Consider the following 22650-nt stretch of genomic DNA (forward strand, 5'->3'; position numbering starts at 1 on the left):
AAAATATATATATATTGGAATGAAACAGGCAGGGAGCAGGTCTCGAACCCTCGACCTTCTAGCCCGAAGTCCAGCGCGCTATCGACTGTGCCGCAAAAGCATGCTCGTGCGGCAGAGTAGATATCAGCGCTTATAAACCCAGGCTCGTTACAATATTTTGGGTTGGATTTGTCCTTCAACGCACCTCTCTCTCTCTTTCTCTTTATTTCCCTCCCTCGCGCAATTCCCCGGTTGTATTGGGGTGGATGACGCGGCACCCATACCTGTGCTGTGGGCTTCTTGCGCCGGCTGGGCGTGCAGCCTGGGGAAGGAAGGGTGATGGGATGCTGCTGCCATGGTAACAAGCCGATTAGATTCAGACCTTTGTGTGTATTTATTTATTTAATATTTCAGTTGCGTGCCTGCGTGCCTGAGAGGTGACGGGCGTTTTGGAAGTTAAAATGCAATCGGAATCAGAATATTAAGACTGGTGTCGCGTTCCTTTTGAGTTATGATTGGCCATAGAATTGCCTAATATTTGGCTATACCTTCTCAAGCTCAACAAGTTATTCCGGTTGGAACAGGACTTCATGGATCTAATTCATTCAAGCGCACTTAATTTCCTTGCATGGTTTTATTCATCAAGATTCGTTAAAAACATGTAAATGAAACGAAGGTTTTATTAATCGTAAATGAATAGGATGGGCTACAAAGATGTCGCTGTAACGGTCCAAGGATGTCATTGGGAGTGACTGGGGAAGTGGAAGAGGAGGGGAAACGCGTCTGAAATAGCACAACATTTATCCGGGCGGGTTTGGAGACGTCACATATTCGGCACTTGCCCAGTTTGTCTGTTCTGTTTGTGTTTCCGAACTGAATTCCGAAAATAACCCTAATGCTGACGCTAACAGCTTGTCTTGTTATACGTGCCCGGACAAAGGGAATATTATCGGGTGTTAGGCGAGTGTGGACTAAATTGGGGGTACGACCACTTGCATATGTACTCTTGCTTATTTTCGTGTCTTTGTGTATGTATCTCTGTCTGTGTTTGAAAGCGTGTTTCAGTATAAATCAGTGTGCGGGTGAGTCTGTCTGTGTGTGTCTCGTGACCGTTTGTGTCGGTTAAAACCAACCGATCCGTGCTGATGAGGCTCACTTGTACTTGTCATTCATAGGTAGCCAACCATCCAAAACTACCACCTCTCATCCACTGTCAAGATGAACTCTTACAGAATACTACCATGTGTCGATGAGAGCAAGAGGGAGACATATCCTTGACAACCAGAGAGGGGGGGTCAAAGTGCGACCTGCGTCATTATCCCTGAGAGAGAGACCAGGAATTAGGTGCCAATATGCCTGGTGTCGAAACGCTGAGGGCGGCAGTAGAAAGGAGAAGGTGGGCATCAGGCCAGGAGAAGAAGGGAGGATGGAGAGATCTCGATGAAGAAAAGCGAGCTGGGGAAAGGAGGAGATAATCCATCATATTTTTGGAGTGAGAAATCTATTGTCTTTTTAAGTGGCAAACTCCCAGAGGTGGGGTTAGGATGCACAGATCAGTGGAGAGGAGACAGATCACTACAAGCCATTGGAGATTATACAAATTTGAGGTCAACTATTTAATCACCACCTTTCTCTTTCCCCAGACAGTCTTAGGTAGTAGCATTTTATTAGGCTCCTAGTTGAACATTGACAGGACATCTTGTCCCGTTTTGACAATCTGTTTCCAGAGTGAGAGTGATATTGATCTCCCTTTGCCACCCTTCTCCCTGGTTAGGGGATGGATGGGGTGGCGGGAGGTGTTGGGCCCCCTGGCGGGGGTGAGGGTCGGCCGGGTCGTAGTGGAGGAGACTCTAAGAGGCGCAGTAAGGGCAGCCTGCCCTCCCCAGGGTACCGCCTCTCCCAGGCATCTCTGGAGGGGGACAGGTCAGGGGTCGAGGGGTCCGGTTCCGGAGGGGGGCGACGGCGCCTCTCCATCTTGAGTGCCACCAGAGACGGCCTCCCCTTCCGTTCAGCTGGCACCCCGACCACCCCTGTCCCCCTGCCCCCTCCTCCAGCCCCCTTCTCCTCCGCCCAGCAGCGTTCTGTTGGCTTTTCCTCGTCACGCGCCGCCCTTGCCTCCACTTCCTCCTCCACCGGCACCGGAGTGGTCGTCGTAGCGTTGGGCCCGGAAACCACGACAACCACGGCTTGTAACACTGTGGCGGGCACGCCGGAGATGGGGAGTCTGTCTGGGACGGGGGGCATGGGGGGATTTGGGATGGGTCTGGACGGGGAAGACTACAGCTACTCCAACCAGTCCACCTTCATCCAGAGACAGTTTGGAGCCATGCTGCAGCCGGGGGTCAACAAGTTCAGCCTGCGCATGTTTGGGTCCCACAAGGCCGTGGCCATGGAGCAGGAGAGACTCAAATCAGCAGGGGAGTGGATCATACACCCCTACAGCGACTTCAGGTACGCACCATACACCCCTACAGCGACTTCAGGTACGCACCATACACCCCTACAGCGACTTCAGGTATGCACCATACACCCCTACAGCGACTTCAGGTACGCACCATACACCCCTACAGGGACTTTAGGTACGCACCATACACCCCTACAGCGACTTCAGGTACGCACCATACACCCCTACAGCGACTTCAGGTACGCACCATACACCCCTACAGCGACTTCAGGTACGCACCATACACCCCTACAGCGACTTCAGGTACGCACCATAAACCCCTACAGCGACTTCAGGTACGCACCATACACCCCTACAGGGACTTTAGGTACGCACCATACACCCCTACAGCGACTTCAGGTACGCACCATACACCCCTACAGCGACTTCAGGTACGCACCATACACCCCTACAGCGACTTCAGGTACGCACCATACACCCCTACAGCGACTTCAGGTACGCACCATACACCCCTACAGCGACTTCAGGTACGCACCATACACCCCTACAGCGACTTCAGGTACGCACCATACACCCCTACAGGGACTTTAGGTACGCACCATACACCCCTACAGCGACTTCAGGTACGCACCATACACCCCTACAGCGACTTCAGGTACGCACCATACACCCCTACAGCGACTTCAGGTACGCACCATACACCCCTACAGCCCTAGGGAATGGAAAATATCATGCACTGACAGCCACTTCAGGTCCATACAGACCATACAGCCTTGCCAGGGGGGAGGGAGGGGGTGGGGTGGAGAGGCACAGTGAGGGAGGGGAGAAGGAGTCTGGGTGTCTTTGGATGGGAGAGAGACGAGGTGAAAGACACAGTGGGGCCATGACCCAGAGGGAGAATATGTCCATCCTTCAGGTAAGAAAGAGAGGAAAGGAAGGAAGAGAGAAGAAGAAAAGAGAGGAGTGATCAGGAGATGGAGAATAGAGGGGAGGATGGATGGATAAAGGGATGGTCAGAGGGAGAGAGAGATGTGTTGAGGATATATAAGACAGTGGAGGAAACAGGTCAGACAGAGTGTGGGTGAGTAACCCTAACAGCAACATCACTTCAGTAACCACAACACTATGAATAGTGGAAGAGAGGAGAGGGAGGGATAGAAAGAGAGAGGGGGAGAGAAAGAGGTGTGAAAGACAGGGCAGCATAGAGGGAGAGCATGTCACCCCTATCAAATCTCATGTAGGCTACTCCATTCCATCCATATCAATGAATAAAGGCTGTGTCTTCATTTGACCTCTATATCCTCATCTCCTTGAGTCCTTTCCTTTCCCTCATAACAACTGAAGAGATTTGACGAGGTTTCCACAGTTTATCAAGTCTTTCAGACCAGTGAAGGAGAGGCTGAGAAGGGGAAGCTAATGGGATGTACCCTGAGAGGAAAGACAGAGGGAGAGAAGAGACAGGACGTGCAGGCTGGCTGGTGGTGAGCTGATGATAAAGTTGGGGAACATCCTTCATGAACGTCCTTGTTACTAAGTTAGTAGAAACTCCTTAGAATAGAGAGAGAAAGAGAGGATTTGTGAATAGAGGGAGAATTGAAGGAAGGGAATCAGAGGAAGGGGGAGAGAGGGAGGGTAGAGAGGGAGGGGGAAAGAGGGAGAGAAGGAGGGGAGAGGGAGGGGAGAGAGAGAGGGAGGGGAGCGTAAGGGGGAGAGAGAGGGAGGGGAGCGTAAGGGGGAGAGAGAGGGAGGGGAGCGTGAGGGAGGGGAGCGTAAGGGAGAGAGAGAGGGAGAGGAAGGGAGAGAGAGAAGGAGGGGAGAGGGAGGGGAGAGAGAGAGGGAGGGGAGAGAGAGAGGGAGGGGAGGTAAGGGGGAGAGAGAGGGAGGGGAGCGTAAGGGGGAGAGAGAGGGAGGGGAGCGTAAGGGGGAGAGAGAGGGAGGGGAGCGTAAGGGGAGAGAGAGGGAGAGAGAGGGAGGGTGAGGGAGGGGAGAGAAAGGGAGAGAGAGGGAGGGGAGCGTAAGGGGGAGAGAGAGGGAGGGGAGAGGAAGGGAGAGAGAGAGGGAGGGTGAGGGAGGGGAGAGGAAGGGAGAGAGAGAGGGAGGGTGAAGGAGGGGAGAGAAAGGGAGAGAGAGGGAGGGAGATACTTTCTTAGAACGTGCTGTCCTGTCTAGTTTCTTCTTACTGTAGTTCTGTAGCCCTTTCCTGCAGTCAAATGACCTAGTGGCTTCACAGGTGGAATGTTATTCATATTTTTCATACTTTTATAAGTAATAAACATTATTTCAAAAAAGCCACTGAAAATCTGATGTTTCTATGTCAAACAGTTTTGTTATATTTCAGTCTTCTGTGATGTATATAAAGTGTAATATTGGTATGCGAACTCAAAGTGGAATACATTTGAACTCTATTCCTGACATAGTACAGGGGTCTTCTTTGTTTTAAGCCCATAACCATGTGTATGAGGTGTGTATTTTAGTTTCACAGTAGATGTGTTTAAGACTACCTAGAAACACTCAGTGTGACCCTGATTTAGCCCAGTGCAGTAGGTTCATTGAACCAATCTGATAGAGGATATAATGAGACATGATATGTTACACACACACACACGTGCACAACACACACAACACACCACACGCACACACTGTGTGTTCTCTGTGTGAAATATCTGTGATGTAAGTTGTCACTGTGCTTGCCCATAAAAATCAATCACACATAAGCCCTGTTTATACCTGCCGCTAACATGCCTCCTTTGTCCTGATCTTGACCTGGTCTTTCAATCGTGTCTAAAAATGTGTCTAAAATGTGGGCATAATAAGAATGTGGACAAGTTCAGGACAAAGTACGCATGTTAGCACTCGACTAGCCTGTACCCCCGCACACTGACTCGGTACCCCCTGTATATAGCCTCGTTATTGTTCTTTTATTGTGTTACTTTTTATTTTTTACTTTAGTTTATTTAGTTAGTATTTTCTAAACTCTATTTCTTGAACTGCATTGTTGGTTAAGAGCTTGTAAGTAAGCGTTTCACGGTAAGGTCTACACCTGTTGTATTCGGCGCATGTGACCAATTTAATTTGTGATTTGATATAGACAGGGTTTTAGATGGAGGCATGCTGGCTTGGCCCTGTGTGTGTGGTCAATGTGAGTGAACCCAACACAACACCCCCTACTGGCTAATTACTGACAGTGTTTTAGAATCACAAATCTTTATAGAGAAAACCATCACATTGACAGTCCTTAGAAGGAGGTGAGGTGATCCTTAATATGAATTGTCTTTAACTTCAGGCGTTGGATGTCTGTGAACATTTCATCATGTTGAAATCACTTCAGGGAATTAGATGGGGAAACATGTTGAAAACTCAGGGCTCCCGAGTGGTGCAGCAGTCTAGGGCACTGCATCTCAGTGCTAGAAGAGCCACCACAGACCCTGGTTCGATTCCAGGCGGTATTACAACTGGCTGAGATTGGGAGTCCCATAGGGCGGTGCACAATTGGCCCAGCGTCGTCCGGGTTAGGGTTTAGCCGGGGTAGGCCGTCATTGTAAATAAGAATTTGTTCATAACTGACTTGCCTAGTTAAATAAAGGTAAAATCACTTCAGGGAATTAGATGAGACATTTTCTGGTGGTTGCTAGCCTTGGGTGTGTTTGAAACTTTTAAAACACTTTGCAGACTGATGGATAATCAACCACCTGTCGGGTGGTCTCTCTGTGGCGAGAGAGACAGAGTAGCAATCTCCAGACAGGCCTCAGAAACAATGGATTACTTGATCCCCCAGTCTCCTGGCCCACTTTGGTTCCGCCAGCCTCAATCGAACGCACACACAAGCACACACACACATACGAACACACAGACACACGAACACACACACATATGAACACACACACATTCTCTTTTTTTACTTTCTCATACTCTACGACTCAATGGAGATCAGTCTCAGCTATCCCTCTTCTGATTCCAGTCAGGTGATGGAGGGAGGGAGATGGAGGGATGAGGGAAGTACAGAAGAGAGGTTTAGAGAATTGGATATCCTCCCTTTTGTCACGTCCTGACCAGTAAAAGGGGTTATTTGTTATAGTAGTTTGGTCAGGGCGTGGCAGGGGGTGTTTGTTTTGTGTGTTTTGGGGTTTTGATGTATGTTCTATATTTTATATTTCTATGTTCCCTATCCTTGTTTTGTATTTCTGTGTTTTGGCCTGGTATGGCTCTCAATCAGGGACAGCTGTACTTCGTTGTCACTGATTGGGAGCCATACTTAGGTAGCCGTTTTTCCACCTGTCTTTTGTGGGAAGTTGATTTTGCATAGCTGTGAGTAGCCTGCAATACTGTTCGTTCGTTGTGTTTTGTTTATTGTTTTGCTGGTTCACGTTAATTAAAATATGATGAACCCAACCCATGCTGCGCCTTGGTCTACTCCTTCAGACGGACGTAACAGAACTTCCCACCACAAGAAGACCAAGCAGCGGGGTAAGGAGCTGGAGAGGAGCTATCTGGAGTCATGGACTTGGGAAGAGATTCTGGACGGACAGGGACCCTGGAGACAATCGGGAGAATACCGTCGCCCGCCAGAGGAGATTGAGGCAGCGAAGGCAGAACGGCGTTTCTGGGAGGATCGGCTGGCACGGGGAGATTGGCGGAGTCAGACGTTAAACCTGAGCCAATTCCCCGTGCTTACCGGAAGCGGAGTGGTACTGGTCAGGCACCGTGTTATACGGTAGAGCGCACGGTGTCTCCAGTGCGCGCTCATAGCCCGGTGCGCTACATCCCAGCCCCCCGCAAGTGCCGTGCTAGAGTGGGCATCCAGCCAGGAAGGAGTATGCCTGCGCAGCACATCTGGCCACCAGTGCGTCTCCTAGGCCCAGGCTTCCCTGCGCCTGCTCTACGCACGGCAGCCATCAGTCCTCTGCACAGCCCAGTTCGCCCTGTGCCAGCACTCCGCCCGTGCAGGGCTACTGTTACAACCCAGCCAGGACGGGTTGTGCAGGCTGTGTGCTCCAGACCTCCAGTACGTCTTCGAGACCCGGTCTATCCTGTTCCTGCTCCCAGAGCCAGGCCTCCTGCATGTCCACCCAGCCTGGTGAATCCTGTGCCTTCTCCCAGAACCAGGCCTCCTGCATGTCCACCCAGCCTGGTGAATCCTGTGCCTTCTCCCAGAGCCAGGCCTCCTGCATGTCCACCCAGCCTGGTGAATCCTGTGCCTGCTCCCAGAGCCAGGCCTCCTGCATGTCTCCCCAGCCTGGTGAGTCCTGTGCCTGCTCCCAGAGCCAGGCCTCCTGCATGTCTCCCCAGCCTGATGAGTCATGTGCCTGCTCCCATAGCCAGGCCTCCTGCATGTCTCCCCAGCCTGGTGAATCCTGTGCCTGTTCCCAGAGCCAGGCCTACTGCAAGTCCCGCCAGTCCGAAGCCGCCCGCCAGTCCAGAGCCGCCCGCCAGTCCAGAGCCGCCCGCCTGTCCGGCGCCGCCAGAGCCGCCCGCCTGTCCGGCGCCGCCAGAGTCGCCCGCCTCTAGAGCGGCGAGGGACCCCGCTCTAGAGGCGCCACCAAAGTGGGGTGAGCCGGTGGTGGAGCGGGGTCTGCGTCCCGCACCTGAGCCACCTCCGTAGGGGGGAGGATTGGGAAGGGGGGGGGGGTAGCAGAAGAACCGTCCACCCTCCCTTCCCTCCCTTTAGTTTGGGGTTATTATTTTGTGAGTTTTTGTTTCATGGTGCATTCGGGGTCTGCACCTTTGGGGGGGGGGGGGGGGTGGTACTGTCACGTCCTGACCAGTAAAAGGGGTTATTTGTTATAGTAGTTTGGTCAGGGCGTGGCAGGGGGTGTTTGTTTTGGGGTTTTGATGTATGTTCTATATTTTATATTTCTATGTTCCCTATCCTTGTTTTGTATTTCTGTGTTTTGGCCTGGTATGGCTCTCAATCAGGGACAGCTGTACTTCGCTGTCGCTGATTGGGAGCCATACTTAGGTAGCCGTTTTTCCACCTGTCTTTTGTGGGAAGTTGATTTTGCATAGCTGTGAGCAGCCTGCAATACTGTTCATTCGTTGTGTTTTGTTTATTGTTTTGCTGGTTCACGTTAATTAAAATATGATGAACCCACGCTGCGCCTTGGTCTACTCCTTCAGATGGACGTAACACCTTTGCACTTATTACTATTCACATATTCCATCACAATATGTAAATGACTGCATTATTCATTTTATCACAATTGAATATGCATAATATTCTGAATTATGCATGTAGTGTATTCATTATGCATAATTCAGGCATCTAATCTTTCAATTAGGTACCTGTAGATTGGATCTATGAGTAGAGAAGGGAGGGCGACAGACTGATGAGGAGGGAACAATAGAGGGAACGAAAGACAGAGAGCTTAGTGACAAAGCCCTAATGTGTGTTTTGTCCTGACGATGACCTTGGTCTCCGGTGGTGTGTGTGTGCACGTGTGTGAGTATAAAGTCTCTTTGAGTCTGGTGATAAGCTCTCACACCCTTCACCTCATTAAGATAATACGAGTGTCACGTCCTGACCAGTAAGAGGTTGTTTGTTATTGTAGTTTGGTCAGGGCGTGGCAGGGAGTGTTTGTTTAGAGTTTTTCGGGGTTTGTTGGGCTATGTTCATATTTAAGAGGGGTGTTTGTTTAGAGTGTTTCGGGGTTTGTTGGGCTATGTTCTTGTTAGGTTAGTTCTAGTATGTCTATTTCTATGTGGTGTTTATTGGGTTGACCTTCAATTGGAAGCAGCTGCTCCTCGTTGCTTCTAATTGAAGGTCCTATTAAAGGGGGTGGGTTTTCTATGGGATTTGTGGGTAGTTGTCTCTTGTTTAGCTGTGTGCCTGACAGGACTGTTTTCGTCGGTCTTTTTGTTCAGTGTTCATTTTATTTAATAAAGAAGAAAATGAGCATTCACATCCCCGCTGTATTTTGGTCCAATCCTTATGACGCCTGTGACAACGAGTAGCCAAGACATAATGAGGAACAGAAAGAGAGGGGGAGAGTTGGAGAAAAATGTATTAAGAGCGACGTTAGAGGGATAGACAAAGTTCCTTTGTCTGGAACATATATTAGATATGCATATATTTCAGGCCAATAAAGCTTTAATAAAGCTAAAATACAGTGAGGCAGGGGGGAGGGAGAGAGGGGGAAGGCGAAAGAGGGTAACAAGAGAGAGAGAGGGGGAAGGAGAAAGAGGGGAAGGAGAAGGAGAGAGAGAGATAAGTAGATATGACCCAGATGCTTTAGTTTTGTTTACGAGAGAGAAGTTGGTATTTACTGCATCAGCTAAGATTAGGAAGATGAGAAGACTAATTTGCATGTCAGAAATGTTCTGCTATTTCTTTAATAACCTGCAGATACTTCAAGGTGTGGCTGAGCGTGTCTCTGCATGTGTGTCTACCCATACACTGGAACCTTAGTTGTAATTTACATTTTGTCAAGTTCTAATAGGAAAACAATGAACTGAGACACAGGAAGGAAGTGACTTGTATTAAGAGAGATGACTGCTTGGTTGGAGTCCAGTAGAGCAGCAATTCCATTCCAACTCCAGTCTGCTCATGAATAGAACACTGATGAGGATGTCAATGAGAATCTCACAATTCAGAATTGGAATTTCTATGAAATAAATTGACTGGAACTCTGTTCAGAAAAACAGATCTGGAAACATATTCATCCAGATTGGTTTATGCGGGTGTAACAGGATGAATACAGATTGAACTACTTTCTCTCACTATGCATCTGGTTTTCTTTTAGCTAACCACACCCAGCCATAGGGCATATGCACTTAGAAAACAAGGTGCTATCTAGGACCTAAAAGGGTTCTTCAGCTGTTCCCATTGGCAAACCCTTTGAAGAACCCATTAGGGGTCCATGTAGAAGCCTTTCCACAGAGGGTTCTACATGGATCCCAAATGAGTTCTACCTGGAAACAAAAAGGGTTCTCCTATGGGGACAGCCGATTAACCTTTTGGTAACTTTATGTCTAGTGTAGAACAGCCAGACTGCCTGGTCTGCAAGTACCCAGCACGTATTGTACCACACAGCAACAATTCAGACACCCATTTCTGAGCATCAAGCATTTTAATCTTTCCCCTGAAAAAAATCCCTCCCATTCTTCCCTTCTGCAGACTTGACCTTTAAATGTTGTCATTTGTTTGTGGGCACAAAAATGTGCTGGTATCAGCTGTCACAACCCAGCTTGGACAAAGGAACCTAATGTGTAGAGACTTAATGAGGTTTGGTGATGTGATGTTCTCTGGAAGGTGTCTGTTCTTTAGTCTCTTCACACACACATATAAACTCAACAAAAAAAGAAACGTCCTCTCACTGTCAACTGCGTTTATTTTCAGCAAACTTAACATTTAAATATTTGTACGAACATAGCAAGATTCAACAACTGAGACATAAACTGAACAAGTTCCACAGACGTGACTAACAGAAAATCAAAATCTAATCAAATCAATCAAAATCAAAAGTAACAGTCAGTATCTGGTGTGGCCACTAGCTGCATTAAGTACTGCAGTGCATCTCCTCCTCATGGACTGCACTAGATTTGCCAGTTCTTGCTGTGAGATGTTACCCCACTCTTCCACCAAGGCACCTGCAAGTTCCTGGACATTTCTGGGGGGAATAGCCCTAGCCCTCACCCTCCGATCCAACAGGTCCCAGACGTGCTCAATGGGATTGAGATCCGGGCTCTTCGCTGGCCACGGCAGAACACTGACATTCCTGTCTTGCAGGAAATCACGCACAGAACAAGCAGTATGGCTGGTGGCATTGTCATGCTGGAGGGTCATGTCAGGATGACCCTGCAGGAAGGGTACCACATGAGGGAGGAGGATGTCTTCCCTGTAACGCACAGCGTTGAGATTGCCTGCAATGACAACAAGCTTAGTCCGATGACGCTGTGACACACCGCCCCAGACCATGACGGACCCTCCACCTCCAAATAGATCCCGCTCCAGAGTACAGGCCTCGGTGTAACGCTCATTTCTTCGACGATAAACGCAAATCCCACCATCACCCCTGGTGAGACAAAACTCGTCAGTGAAGAGCACTTTTTGCCAGTCCTGTCTGGTCCAGTGACGGTGGGTTTGTGCCCATAGGTGACGTTGTTGCCGGTGATGTCTGGTGAGGACCTACCTTACAACAGGCCTACAAGCCCTCAGTCCAGCCTTTCTCAGCCTATTGCTGACAGTCTGAGCACTGATGGAGGGATTGTGCGTTCCTGGTGTAACTCGTGCAATTGTTGTTGCCATCCTGTACCTGTGCCTCGCAGGTGTGATGTTCGGATGTACCGATCCTGTGTAGGTGTTGTTACACGTGGTCTGCCACTGCGAGGACGTCCTGTCTCCCTTTAGCGCTGTCTTAGGCATCTCACAGTACGGACATTGCAATTTATTGCCCTGGCCACATCTGCAGTCCTCATACCTCCTTGCAGCATGCCTAAGGCACGTTCACGCAGCTGAGCAGGGACCCTGGGCAGCTTTCTTTGTGTTTTTCAGAGTCAGTAGAAAGGCCTCTTTAGTGTCCTAAATTTGTATAACTGTGACCTTAATTGCCTACCATCTTTAAGCTGTTAGTATCTTAACGACCATTCCACAGGTGCATGTTCATTAATTGTTTATGGTTCATTGAACAAGCATGAGAAACAGTGTTTAAACCCTTTACAATGAAGATGTGTGAAGTTATTTGGATTTTTACGAATTATCTTTGAAAGACAGGGTCCTGAAAAAGGGACGCTTCTTTTTTTGCTGAGTTTATATATTGTGGCGGTTTCAGCGCCAAGATCTTTGTAAGGCAGGGTTTACACACACCACCAGTCCAAGGGAAGGGTTAAACCACTTTATTATCAGGTTTCGGCAGCGTTCCTCATATATACAACTCAAAACAAACAGAGTAAATACTTCATCACCAGTGGAAGATCCTCCAAATTTGGTCTTTGGGGGTTCCATCCTTGTTGAAATTATCAGTTCCTTTCTTCCAGTAAACCTCCTTCTCCACCGTATGCTCTGCCGCTCCAATAACCTCCTACTCGTTCACCTGCCGGGGTCAAAGGAAAGAGCCAAGAAAGAAAACCCAGGGCGCGGTTAAGTAGAGGCCCTGATTGGTTTCACCTGTCCTCAGTTTGGCTCTAATTACAATTGGAGACAGGTGTGGCTGTTCCGCTGCAGTCTAGAAGTTTCCCCTGAGATGTCTATGCTCCTGCCTCTGGGGAATACTTCACATTGCTGTCCGTGGTCCTACCCCTGGGGAATACTTCACATTGCTGTCCGTGGTCCTGCCTCTGGGGAATACTTCACATTGCTGTCCGTGGTCCTGCCTCTGGGGAATACTTCACATTGCTGTACGTGGTCCTGGCAGCCAGAAAACACAGAAACCTTGCAGGCACATACCGTCCATTCACCACACAGCCCCTGAAACAGCTACAATATATATATATATGTGTCTCTCTCTCCTTCGGTCTGTCTGTCTGTCTGCTTTGTACATAATCTCAGAGCCTCACAGAGACAGATAATATGTTATTATCTGTACTACTTGAATCTACTGAGGTTTAGCCAAACCTTTATTTATCTCTGTTAAAGACTACTGCCAGACGAGCCGGAGCAGTGTGTAGGGGGTGAGATAGTGGTGTCTTCTGCCAGACTAGCCAGAGCAGTGTGTAGAGGGTGAGATAGTGGTGTCTTCTGCCAGACGAGCCAGAGCAGTGTGTAGGGGGGTGAGATAGTGGTGTCTTCTGCCAGACTAGCTGGAGCAGTGTGTAGGGGGTGAGATAGTGGTGTCTTCTGCCAGACGAGCCAGAGCAGTGTGTAGGGGGGTGAGATAGTGGTGTCTTCTGCCAGACTAGCCAGAGCAGTGTGTAGGGGGGTGAGATAGTGGTGTCTTCTGCCAGACTAGCTGGAGCAGTGTGTAGGGGGGTGAGATAGTGGTGTCTTCTGCCAGACTAGCTGGAGCAGTGTGTAGGGGGTGAGATAGTGGTGTCTTCTGCCAGACGAGCCGGAGCAGTGTGTAGGGGGTGAGATAGTGGTGTCTTCTGCCAGACTAGCTGGAGCAGTGTGTAGGGGGGTGAGATAGTGGTGTCTTCTGCCAGACTAGCTGGAGCAGTGTGTAGGGGGGTGAGATAGTGGTGTCTTCTGCCAGACTAGCTGGAGCAGTGTGTAGGGGGGTGAGATAGTGGTGTCTTCTGCCAGACTAGCTGGAGCAGTGTATAGGGGGGTGAGATAGTAGTGTCTCTCCCTCTCCCCTCCCCTCCCCTCCACTCCTCTCCCAGGTTCTACTGGGATCTGATCATGTTGTGTTTGATGATGGGGAACCTCTCTCTCTCCCCTCCCCTCCCCTCCTCTCCCAGGTTCTACTGGGATCTGATCATGTTGTGTTTGATGATGGGGAACCTCTCTCTCTCCCCTCCCCTCCCCTCCTCTCCCAGGTTCTACTGGGATCTGATCATGTTGTGTTTGATGATGGGGAACCTCTCTCTCTCCCCTCCCCTCCTCTCCCAGGTTCTACTGGGATCTGATCATGTTGTGTTTGATGATGGGGAACCTCTCTCCCCTCCCCTCCCCTCCTCTCCCAGGTTCTACTGGGATCTGATCATGTTGTGTTTGATGATGGGGAACCTCTCTCCCCTCCCCTCCCCTCCTCTCCCAGGTTCTACTGGGATCTGATTATGTTGTGTCTGATGATAGGGAACCTCTCTCTCTCCCCCTCTCCGCTCCCCTCCTCTCCCAGGTTCTACTGGGATCTGATTATGTTGTGTCTGATGATAGGGAACCTCTCTCTCTCCCCCTCTCCGCTCCCCTCCTCTCCCAGGTTCTACTGGGATCTGATTATGTTGTGTCTGATGATAGGGAACCTCTCTCTCTCTCTCCCTCTCCCCTCCCCTCCTCTCCTCTCCCAGGTTCTACTGGGATCTGATTATGTTGTGTCTGATGATAGGGAACCTCTCTCTCTCCCTCTCTCCCCCTCTCCGCTCCCCTCCTCTCCTCTCCCAGGTTCTACTGGGACCTGATCATGTTGTGTTTGATGATGGGGAACCTGATCATTCTGCCAGTAGGAATCACCTTCTTTAAGGATGAGAACACTCCTCCCTGGATCATCTTCAACGTGGTCTCTGATACTCTCTTCCTGGTTGACCTGGTCCTCAACTTCAGGACCGGTATCGTCAAGGAGGACAGCACTGAGATACTGCTAGACCCCAAGTTAGTGTGTGTGTGTGCGTGTGTGCGTGTGTGTGTGTGTGTGTGTGTGTGTGTGTGTGTGTGTGTGTGTGTGTGTGTGTGTGTGTGTGTGTGTGTGTGTGTGTGAAGGTGACACAGAGCTGGAGACAATGCTTCCCTATGTGGTGTTCTTCCAGAATTTGAATGAATGGAGTTGTTTGTTATTTCTTCTAAAGTACCATAACTACTGGGGCCATAGGAATCAATGTTGGTCTATACTATGCTAAGCTAACTGTGAGACCTTATAAATATAAACTGTTGTTCTATGCAGTGCTAAGCTAACTGTGAGACCATAGGAATAATACCAGAATGCTAAGCTAACCGTGAAATCATAGAAATGACTTTTATATTATGCTATGCTACCACAGGGCTATCCGTCAGCGCTACCTAAAGAGCTGGTTTGCGGTGGACTTTGTGTCGTCCATCCCTGTGGACTACATCTTCCTGATGGTGGACTTGGAGGCCCGGCTGGACTCAGAGGTTTACAGGACGGCCAGGGCCCTCCGTATCGTACGCTTCACCAAGATCCTCAGCCTGCTACGCCTGCTGCGCCTGTCACGACTCATACGATACATCCATCAGTGGGAGGAGGTGAGAGGTCGGGAAGACAGGGAGAGGAGGTAGAGAAAGAGGGGGGGAAGGGAAAGAGAGACTTACTACCACTGTCACAACTCACTGGTTAAATCCTCCAGAGAGGGAGTAGAGGGCAGTCAGTGGAACATGCCAGAGAGGAGGGAGAGAGAGAGGTGAGAGGAGAGAGGGAGGTGAGAGGGGGAAAGGAGAGGTCAGCGTAGTATAGGGGAAAGAGAGACCGCTAGGGGGGCAGCTGATCTATCTCTTCATTGGGGAAAAGGCAACTATCATAACAGGTGCCCAAGACGTCAATAAACTACAGTGATGTCAAACCCTCCCCCTCCAGATCTTCCATATGACCTATGACCTAGCCAGTGCCATGGTGAGGATAGTCAATCTGATAGGCATGATGCTACTGCTGTGCCACTGGGACGGATGTCTACAGTTCCTGGTTCCCATGCTGCAGGACTTCCCCCTGGACTGCTGGGTGTCCAAGAATAACATGGTGGTGAGTTACACTGTCTGTCTGTCTGTCTGTCTGTCTGTCTGTCTGTCTGTCTGTCTGTCTGTCTGTCTGTCTGTCTGTCTGTCTGTCAGTCTGTCTGTCTGTCTGTCTGACTGCTGGGTCTCCAAGAACAACAAGGTGGTGAGATTGTTACATGGGTACTGAGACATGGAGAGAAATGTTGACCCGCTCACAAATGGAGGGCTTGTGTGCACAGTGTGTGACATTATTGATGTGTTTGTGTGTGAACTGATTACGGGGTAGTGGACCGATTGTGTGTGTAGACAGAGAGAGAGAGAGAGAGTGTAGACAGAGAGAGAGTGTAGACAGAGAGAGAGAGTGTAGACAGAGAGAGAGAGAGAGAGAGTGTAGACAGAGAGAGTGTAGACAGAGAGAGAGAGAGTGTGTGTAGACAGAGAGAGAGAGAGAGTTTAGACAGAGAGAGAGAGTGTGTAGACAGAGAGAGAGAGTGTGTGTGTAGACAGAGAGAGAGAGTGTGTGTGTAGACAGAGAGAGAGAGAGTGTGTAGACAGAGAGAGAGAGTGTGTAGACAGAGAGAGTGTGTAGACAGAGAGAGAGTGTAGACAGAGAGAGAGAGTGTGTGTGTAGACAGAGAGAGTGTGTGTGTAGACAGAGAGAGAGAGTGTGTGTGTAGACAGAGAGAGAGAGAGTGTGTGTGTAGACAGAGAGAGAGAGTGTGTGTAGACAGAGAGAGAGAGTGTGTGTGTAGACAGAGAGAGAGAGCGTGTGTGTAGACAGAGAGAGAGAGTGTTGGATGCTGTTTGCTCTCTGTGTTAGTTTATTGGTTCATGTAGCAGCATGTCTGGTTGGAATAAAAGGGACTATCAACACAATAAAACATCTCTCAACTTAAACATCCTACAGATGGAGTAGATGGAGATATGAACACACACACACACGGCTGTGTGTTTCGCTGACTCCCATCTCGGCAGAGTTTTCTCAGTGGTTGCCGGGGTGACTGTTGCTAGGCCAGCTGATGCTGAGTGTTTTCCCCAGAGAAAGCCACGCGCCACCTGCAGGACCATTTAACAGAACAGGATATAATTGGCCTCACACACACACACACACACAAGCAATCAGAAACACAGTCACACACACACTCAGCCTGAAATAAATATGCGTCATTGTATGATTGGCTAACACACACTGGCTTTATAACATATTTTAGAGCCATTTTATTATTATTATTATTCTTTTCCTCTAGCTTTTTGCCTGTTAGTAGTCTGTTTTACACAGCAGGAAGTGGAAAAGCAATGAGCAACTCTATCCAGCACTTTACAGCCACTGTTTTAGCCTAGGTTGTAGTTATTACCTTAACTAGTGTTGTACCACTCATCCCTCCCTCCCTCTCTTCCACCTTCTTCTCCCTCTCCCTCTCCCTCTCGGACTCCCTGTGTAGAATGATACGTGGGCTCTCTCTCCATCTCTCTCTCCATCTCTCTCTGTCCAGAATGACATGTGGGCTCTCTCTCCATCTCTCTCTGTCCAGAATGACATGTGGGCTCTCTCTCCATCTCTCTCTGTCCAGAATGACATGTGGGCTCTCTCTCCATCTCTCTCTGTCCAGAATGACATGTGGGCTCTCTCTCCATCTCTCTCTCCGTCCAGAATGACATGTGGGCTCTCTCTCCATCTCTCTCTCCGTCCAGAATGACATGTGGGCTCTCTCTCCATCTCTCTCTGTCCAGAATGACATGTGGGCTTTCTCTCCATCTCTCTCCATCCAGAATGACATGTGGGCTCTCTCTCCATCTCTCTCTCCGTCCAGAATGACATGTGGGCTTTCTCTCCATCTCTCTCCATCCAGAATGACATGTGGGCTCTCTCTCCATCTCTCTCCGTCCAGAATGACATGTGGGCTCTCTCTCCATCTCTCTCTGTCCAGAATGACATGTGGGCTCTCTCTCCATCTCTCTCTGTCCAGAATGACATGTGGGCCCTCTCTCCATCTCTCTCTCCTTCCAGAATGATTCGTGGGGGATCCAGTACTCCTATGCTCTGTTCAAGGCCATGAGCCACATGCTGTGTATTGGCTACGGTGCCCAGGCTCCAGAGGGCATGACGGACGTGTGGCTCACCATGCTCAGTATGATCATTGGTGCCACCTGCTATGCCATGTTCATCGGCCATGCCACCGCTCTCATACAGTCCCTGGACTCCTCGCGACGACAGTACCAGGAGAAAGTAAGAGATTAGGACCCTCTCTATCCCTCCCTCCCTCTCTCTCTCCATTCCTCACAATCTTCCTGCTCATCCAGTCAAGTGTGTATTATACTGTAGTGAAGCAGTATAGTGTGTATTATACTGTAGTGAAGCAGTATAGTGTGTATTATACTGTAGTAAAGCAGTATAGTGTGTTAGTGTGTGTGCTTTTATTAACGCTGTATTAACATTGCATTAACGTTGTATTAACGTTGTATTAACAATGTATTAACGTTGTATTAACACTGTATTAATGTTGTATTAACATTGTATTAACATTTTATTAACGTTGTATTAACATTGTATTGACTTTATATTGACTTTGTATTGACTTTGTATTGACGTTGTATTGACGTTGTATTAACGTTGTATCGTTGTATTCCCGTTGTATTGACATTGTATTGATGTTGTGTTCCAGTATAAGCAGGTGGAGCAGTACATGTCGTTCCATAAGCTCCCTGCAGATGTCCGTCAGAGGATTCATGAGTACTACGAGCATCGCTTCCAGGGCAAGATGTTTGACGAGGAGAACATACTGGGCGAACTCAGCGAACCACTAAAGGAGGTAACACACGCACACACGAGGCACGCACACACACGCACACACACACGCACACACGCACAAGCCATGGATGCAGGCACACACGCAGGCACACACGCACACACACTGTTACAAGTTACGAAAGCTAGCTATAGCGTAACTAAAAAAACACCTGCTCAAACCAGTTGATTCAAACTGCCTCAAATACATTTTACATTAAAGAAAATTAAAACGTACTGATACAATTCAGTTCTTGTGCATTCTAACTCACTTCCCCCCTCCCTCCCCCTCTCTTTCTCCCCCTCTCTTTCTCCCCCTCTCAGGCGATAGTTAGCTTTAACTGCCGTAGCCTGGTGGCTCACATGCCGCTGTTTGCTAACGCGGACCCTAACTTTGTGACGGCAGTGCTGACCAAGCTTCGCTTCGAGGTGTTCCAGCCCAATGACTTGATCATCCGGGAGGGCACGGTGGGACGCAAGATGTACTTCATTCAACACGGACGAGTCGGCATACTCACCCGCGGAAACAAGGAGACCAAACTCAGTGACGGGTCCTACTTTGGGGGTGAGGAGAGGAGGGAGAAGGGGGAGGGAGGAGGGAGGGTAAGGACAGTGTGAGGAAAAAGGGAAGTGGAAAGGTGTGGTTGTGAGTTAAATTAATCAGTCACAATTTCTTCAACAAAATCTTATTTATTCCACTTTCTCACCCCTCTTCCCCTCTCCCTCTTTATCCACACCTGCCCTTCCTCCTCTCTCTGTCTCTCTCACCCCTCTTCCCTTCTCCCTCTTTATCCACACCTGCCCTTCCTCCTCTCTCTGTCCCTCTCACCCCTCTTCCCTTCTCCCTCTTTATCCACACCTGCCCTTCCTCCTCTCTCTGTCCCTCTCACCCCTCTTCCCCTCTCCCTCTTTATCCACACCTGCCCTTCCTCCTCTCTCTGTCCCTCTCACCCCTCTTCCCCTCTCCCTCTTTATCCACACCTGCCCTTCCTCCTCTCTCTGTCCCTCTCACCCCTCTTCCCCTCTCCCTCTTTATCCACACCTGCCCTTCCTCCTCTCTCTGTCCCTCTCACCCCTCTTCCCCTCTCCCTCTTTATCCACACCTGCCCTTCCTCCTCTCTCTCTCTCTCTCTCTCTCTCCCTCTCTCTCTCTCTCTCTCTCTCAGAGATCTGTCTGTTGACTCGGGGCCGGAGGACAGCGAGCGTCAGAGCAGATACGTACTGTCGTCTCTACTCCCTCAGCGTGGACAGCTTCAACGAGGTCCTGGAGGAACACCCCATGATGAGGCGGGCCTTCGAGACGGTGGCCGTCGACCGGTTGGACCGCATCGGTACTAAGCCTCTCCCGATTGGCTCAAGCACCTGCCAATCGGTCCATTACTTGCAATGACTTTCAGTTTTCAATTCAGTTTCATTTCCATAGCGTTTTGTGCAGAGACCTTGCCAGTGAATAGCATTTTTCAAATCAATTCAGATTTTATTTCTAAAGCGCTTTGTAAATGACCTTACAGTTGCAGAAGCCCTTCAAGGCAGGTTAAGGGAGAGAGAAACTATTTTCTCTTTTATACTTTAACTATTTGCACATAATATGACATTTGAAACGTCTTTATTATTTTGGAACTTTAGTGAGTGTAATGTTTACTGTAAATTTGTATTGTTTATTTCACTTTTGTTTATTATGTACTGTTAAAATATGTTTCCCATGCCAATAAAGCCCTTTGAATTGAATTGAATAGAGAAACTGCTAGAAAAAGTTGGAGCGCTGTTAGAACAGAGAGCCGGAGCAGATACCTGGTTCTGTTTGTGATCTTTAATCAGCCACTCAGCCCTGTCAGCATCGTTACAACTGTGTTGTTTGATCCTCACTTTAGTTTCTACCACTTTCTTCTTGCTCTTGTTTTCCTCCATTTGTGTCAGACAGGAACAGTAACCATCTCTTCCATCAGTTTGTTTCTGTTTGATCGTTTCATTCTCTTTTCTCCTCATTGTTCTCCTCTGCAGGTAGGAAGAACTCTATCCTGATGAGGAAGCCGTCCCAGGCAGGTTCCATGGCGGGGGGCAGCGGTTTGGGGCGTGGGGGTCGAGGAGGAGGGGGGGCGGGGCTAGGCATGGGGGGGCTGGGCTCCTGTGACAGCATGCTGGTTCAGCAGATCGTTAAACACGACAGCATGCCAGCCATGCAGGAGGCCATCGCTGCTGCCGCTGCCGGAAGTGGAGGGGCCACGGGAGGAAGTGGTACGGTCTCCCCTATGCCCCACCCACTGATCTGGGCTCCACTGATCCACGCTCCGCTCCAGACGGCGGCCGCTACGACTAACGTGGCCATCGCCCTCATGCACCAGCAGCAGCAGCAGCAGCAGCTTCAACATCAGCTACAGCAGCAGCATGTGCTAGGGGGCGCTATATTCCTCCCCTCCATCTCTCCATCGCCCTCCGTCTCCTTCCCCCTCTCCCCCCCGCGCCCCTCTGTGAGTTCCCTCATTGGGATGATGGGGGTAGGAGGGATGGGGGGGCTGTCCCCTAGAGGGGGGTTTCCTGCCTTCCCCTCTCCCTCGCCCTTCCCTATGGCCCCCCCGGGAGGAGTGATATCACCCCCTGTTGCTCAAACCCCACCCACACCGGCCTCCTCTGTCTCCACGTCGGTCCAATTAGGAAAGACCCTGCACTACAGTCTCCGCCTCCACCCGGAACACTCTTCAGTGATGGGTGGAACCCCAGGAATCCCCAAGGTAGGAGGGGCCACCACACCCCATCTGTTCTACCACGTGAATCCAACTGCAGCCACCAGTGTCATGTCAGACACTTGCAGTTCCATGGCTGGCCAGCATGGGGCCAAGGAGGCGCTATTGTGTCATGGAGGCAGCAGCAACCAGGGCCTGCCTGCACTCGGGAGGCTCACCCAGGAGGCCAGGCTCCTCTCCGCCTCGCAGCCCACCCTGCCTCATCGATCCTGGGCAAGCATGCAGACTCACCCCCCTCTCCAGCGGAAGGCCTCTGGAGGTAACCTGCTGCCAGCCTCGTTCCTGGCTGGGACTCAGCTAGCCAGGGGTGGCAGTGTGGGGGTGTTGACTACTCCCCTACCAGTACAAGTCCCAGCACAACGGTTACACATGCCCCCCTTCAATGCACAGATACAAGCACAGAACCTGGGCTCTACACAGCCCCTCCCTGATCCTGTCTCTACACACTGCCCTGCACGCACACACACAGCCACACACACACATCCCATCGCTGTACCTGCAGCCACACCCATATCAGCTTCTCCCCTGGCCTCCTACACTTCCTCCCCCAAACAAACCGCCCTCTCCTCTGCCACCCCCTCCTCTGCTCCCACTCCTTTCTCCCTCATCCCAGCCCTGCCACTGACCCCTCGCCCCAAACCCACCCCTACACCCCCATCTCGCTCCTCCTCTCCTCCCCCCTGCTCTATCCCTCCCTCTGCTGGAACTACTCCCCTCCCCTCAACCCCTTGGTCCAAACCCATCCCTACACCTCCCCCGTGCTCTTCTTCCCCCTCTCCCTCCTCCACTCCCCCTCCCTCCTCTGTAACCACCTCTTTCCCCCTCACCTCAACCCCTTGGTCCAAACCCATCCCTACACCTCCCCCGTGCTCTTCTTCCCCCTCTCCCTCCTCCACTCCCCCTCCCTCCTCTGTAACCACCTCTTTCCCCCTCACCTCAACCCCTTGGTCCAAACCCATCCCTACACCTCCCTCTCGCTCTTCTTCCCCCTCTCCTTCCTCCACTCCCCCTCCCTCCTCTGTCAGTGCCCCTCTCTCACTTCCACGAACCTATGGGCGCAAGTCCTCTCTCGCGTCCCCCTCTCCCCCCTCCTCTTCCCTACCTTCCTCTCCCACTCTTCTTCAGAGCCCCCTAATCAAGCCCTCCCCTTACCCTCTATCTGGGCCCACCCCTACCCCCTCTAAAGCCTTTACCCCTATCCAGACTCGTACCCCTACCCCTACCCTCTCTCAACCCTCCAATCGTCCCCCTACCCCTGTTTCTACTCCTGTTCCCACTCAGAGCCAAACCCTAACTGCAACACCCACCCCAGCCTCCACTCCCACCCCAGCCTCCACTCCCACCCCAGCCTCCACTCCCACCCTAGCTCCAACCTCAACCTTGATTCCCACCCCTTCTTCCAGTAAACCTCCCACTCCTATCTCTATCCCTTCACCTGCCCTTATGCAAAGCCAAACTCTAACCCCAACACCTACCAGTTCTAAAA

General features: G+C 50.3%; 1 protein-coding gene across 1 annotated transcript; it reads left to right on the forward strand.

Annotated features, from left to right (window-relative positions):
- The first annotated feature begins 143 nt into the window (after positions 1-143).
- On the forward strand, positions 144-22570 carry LOC115166019 (potassium/sodium hyperpolarization-activated cyclic nucleotide-gated channel 3-like). Its single transcript, XM_029719633.1, has 13 exons — positions 144-961; positions 1155-2430; positions 14358-14564; positions 14951-15173; positions 15502-15663; positions 17647-17865; positions 18302-18448; positions 18748-18988; positions 19590-19754; positions 20425-20812; positions 20897-21526; positions 21778-22076; positions 22368-22570. Exons 2-13 carry the CDS (start codon positions 1757-1759, stop codon positions 22568-22570), a joined length of 3558 nt encoding a protein of 1185 aa, XP_029575493.1. The 5' UTR covers positions 144-961; positions 1155-1756.
- Positions 22571-22650: the final 80 nt, after the last annotated feature.

Source organism: Salmo trutta, chromosome 3 (genome assembly GCF_901001165.1).
Source record: "Salmo trutta chromosome 3, fSalTru1.1, whole genome shotgun sequence".
Classification (NCBI taxonomy): domain Eukaryota; kingdom Metazoa; phylum Chordata; class Actinopteri; order Salmoniformes; family Salmonidae; genus Salmo; species Salmo trutta.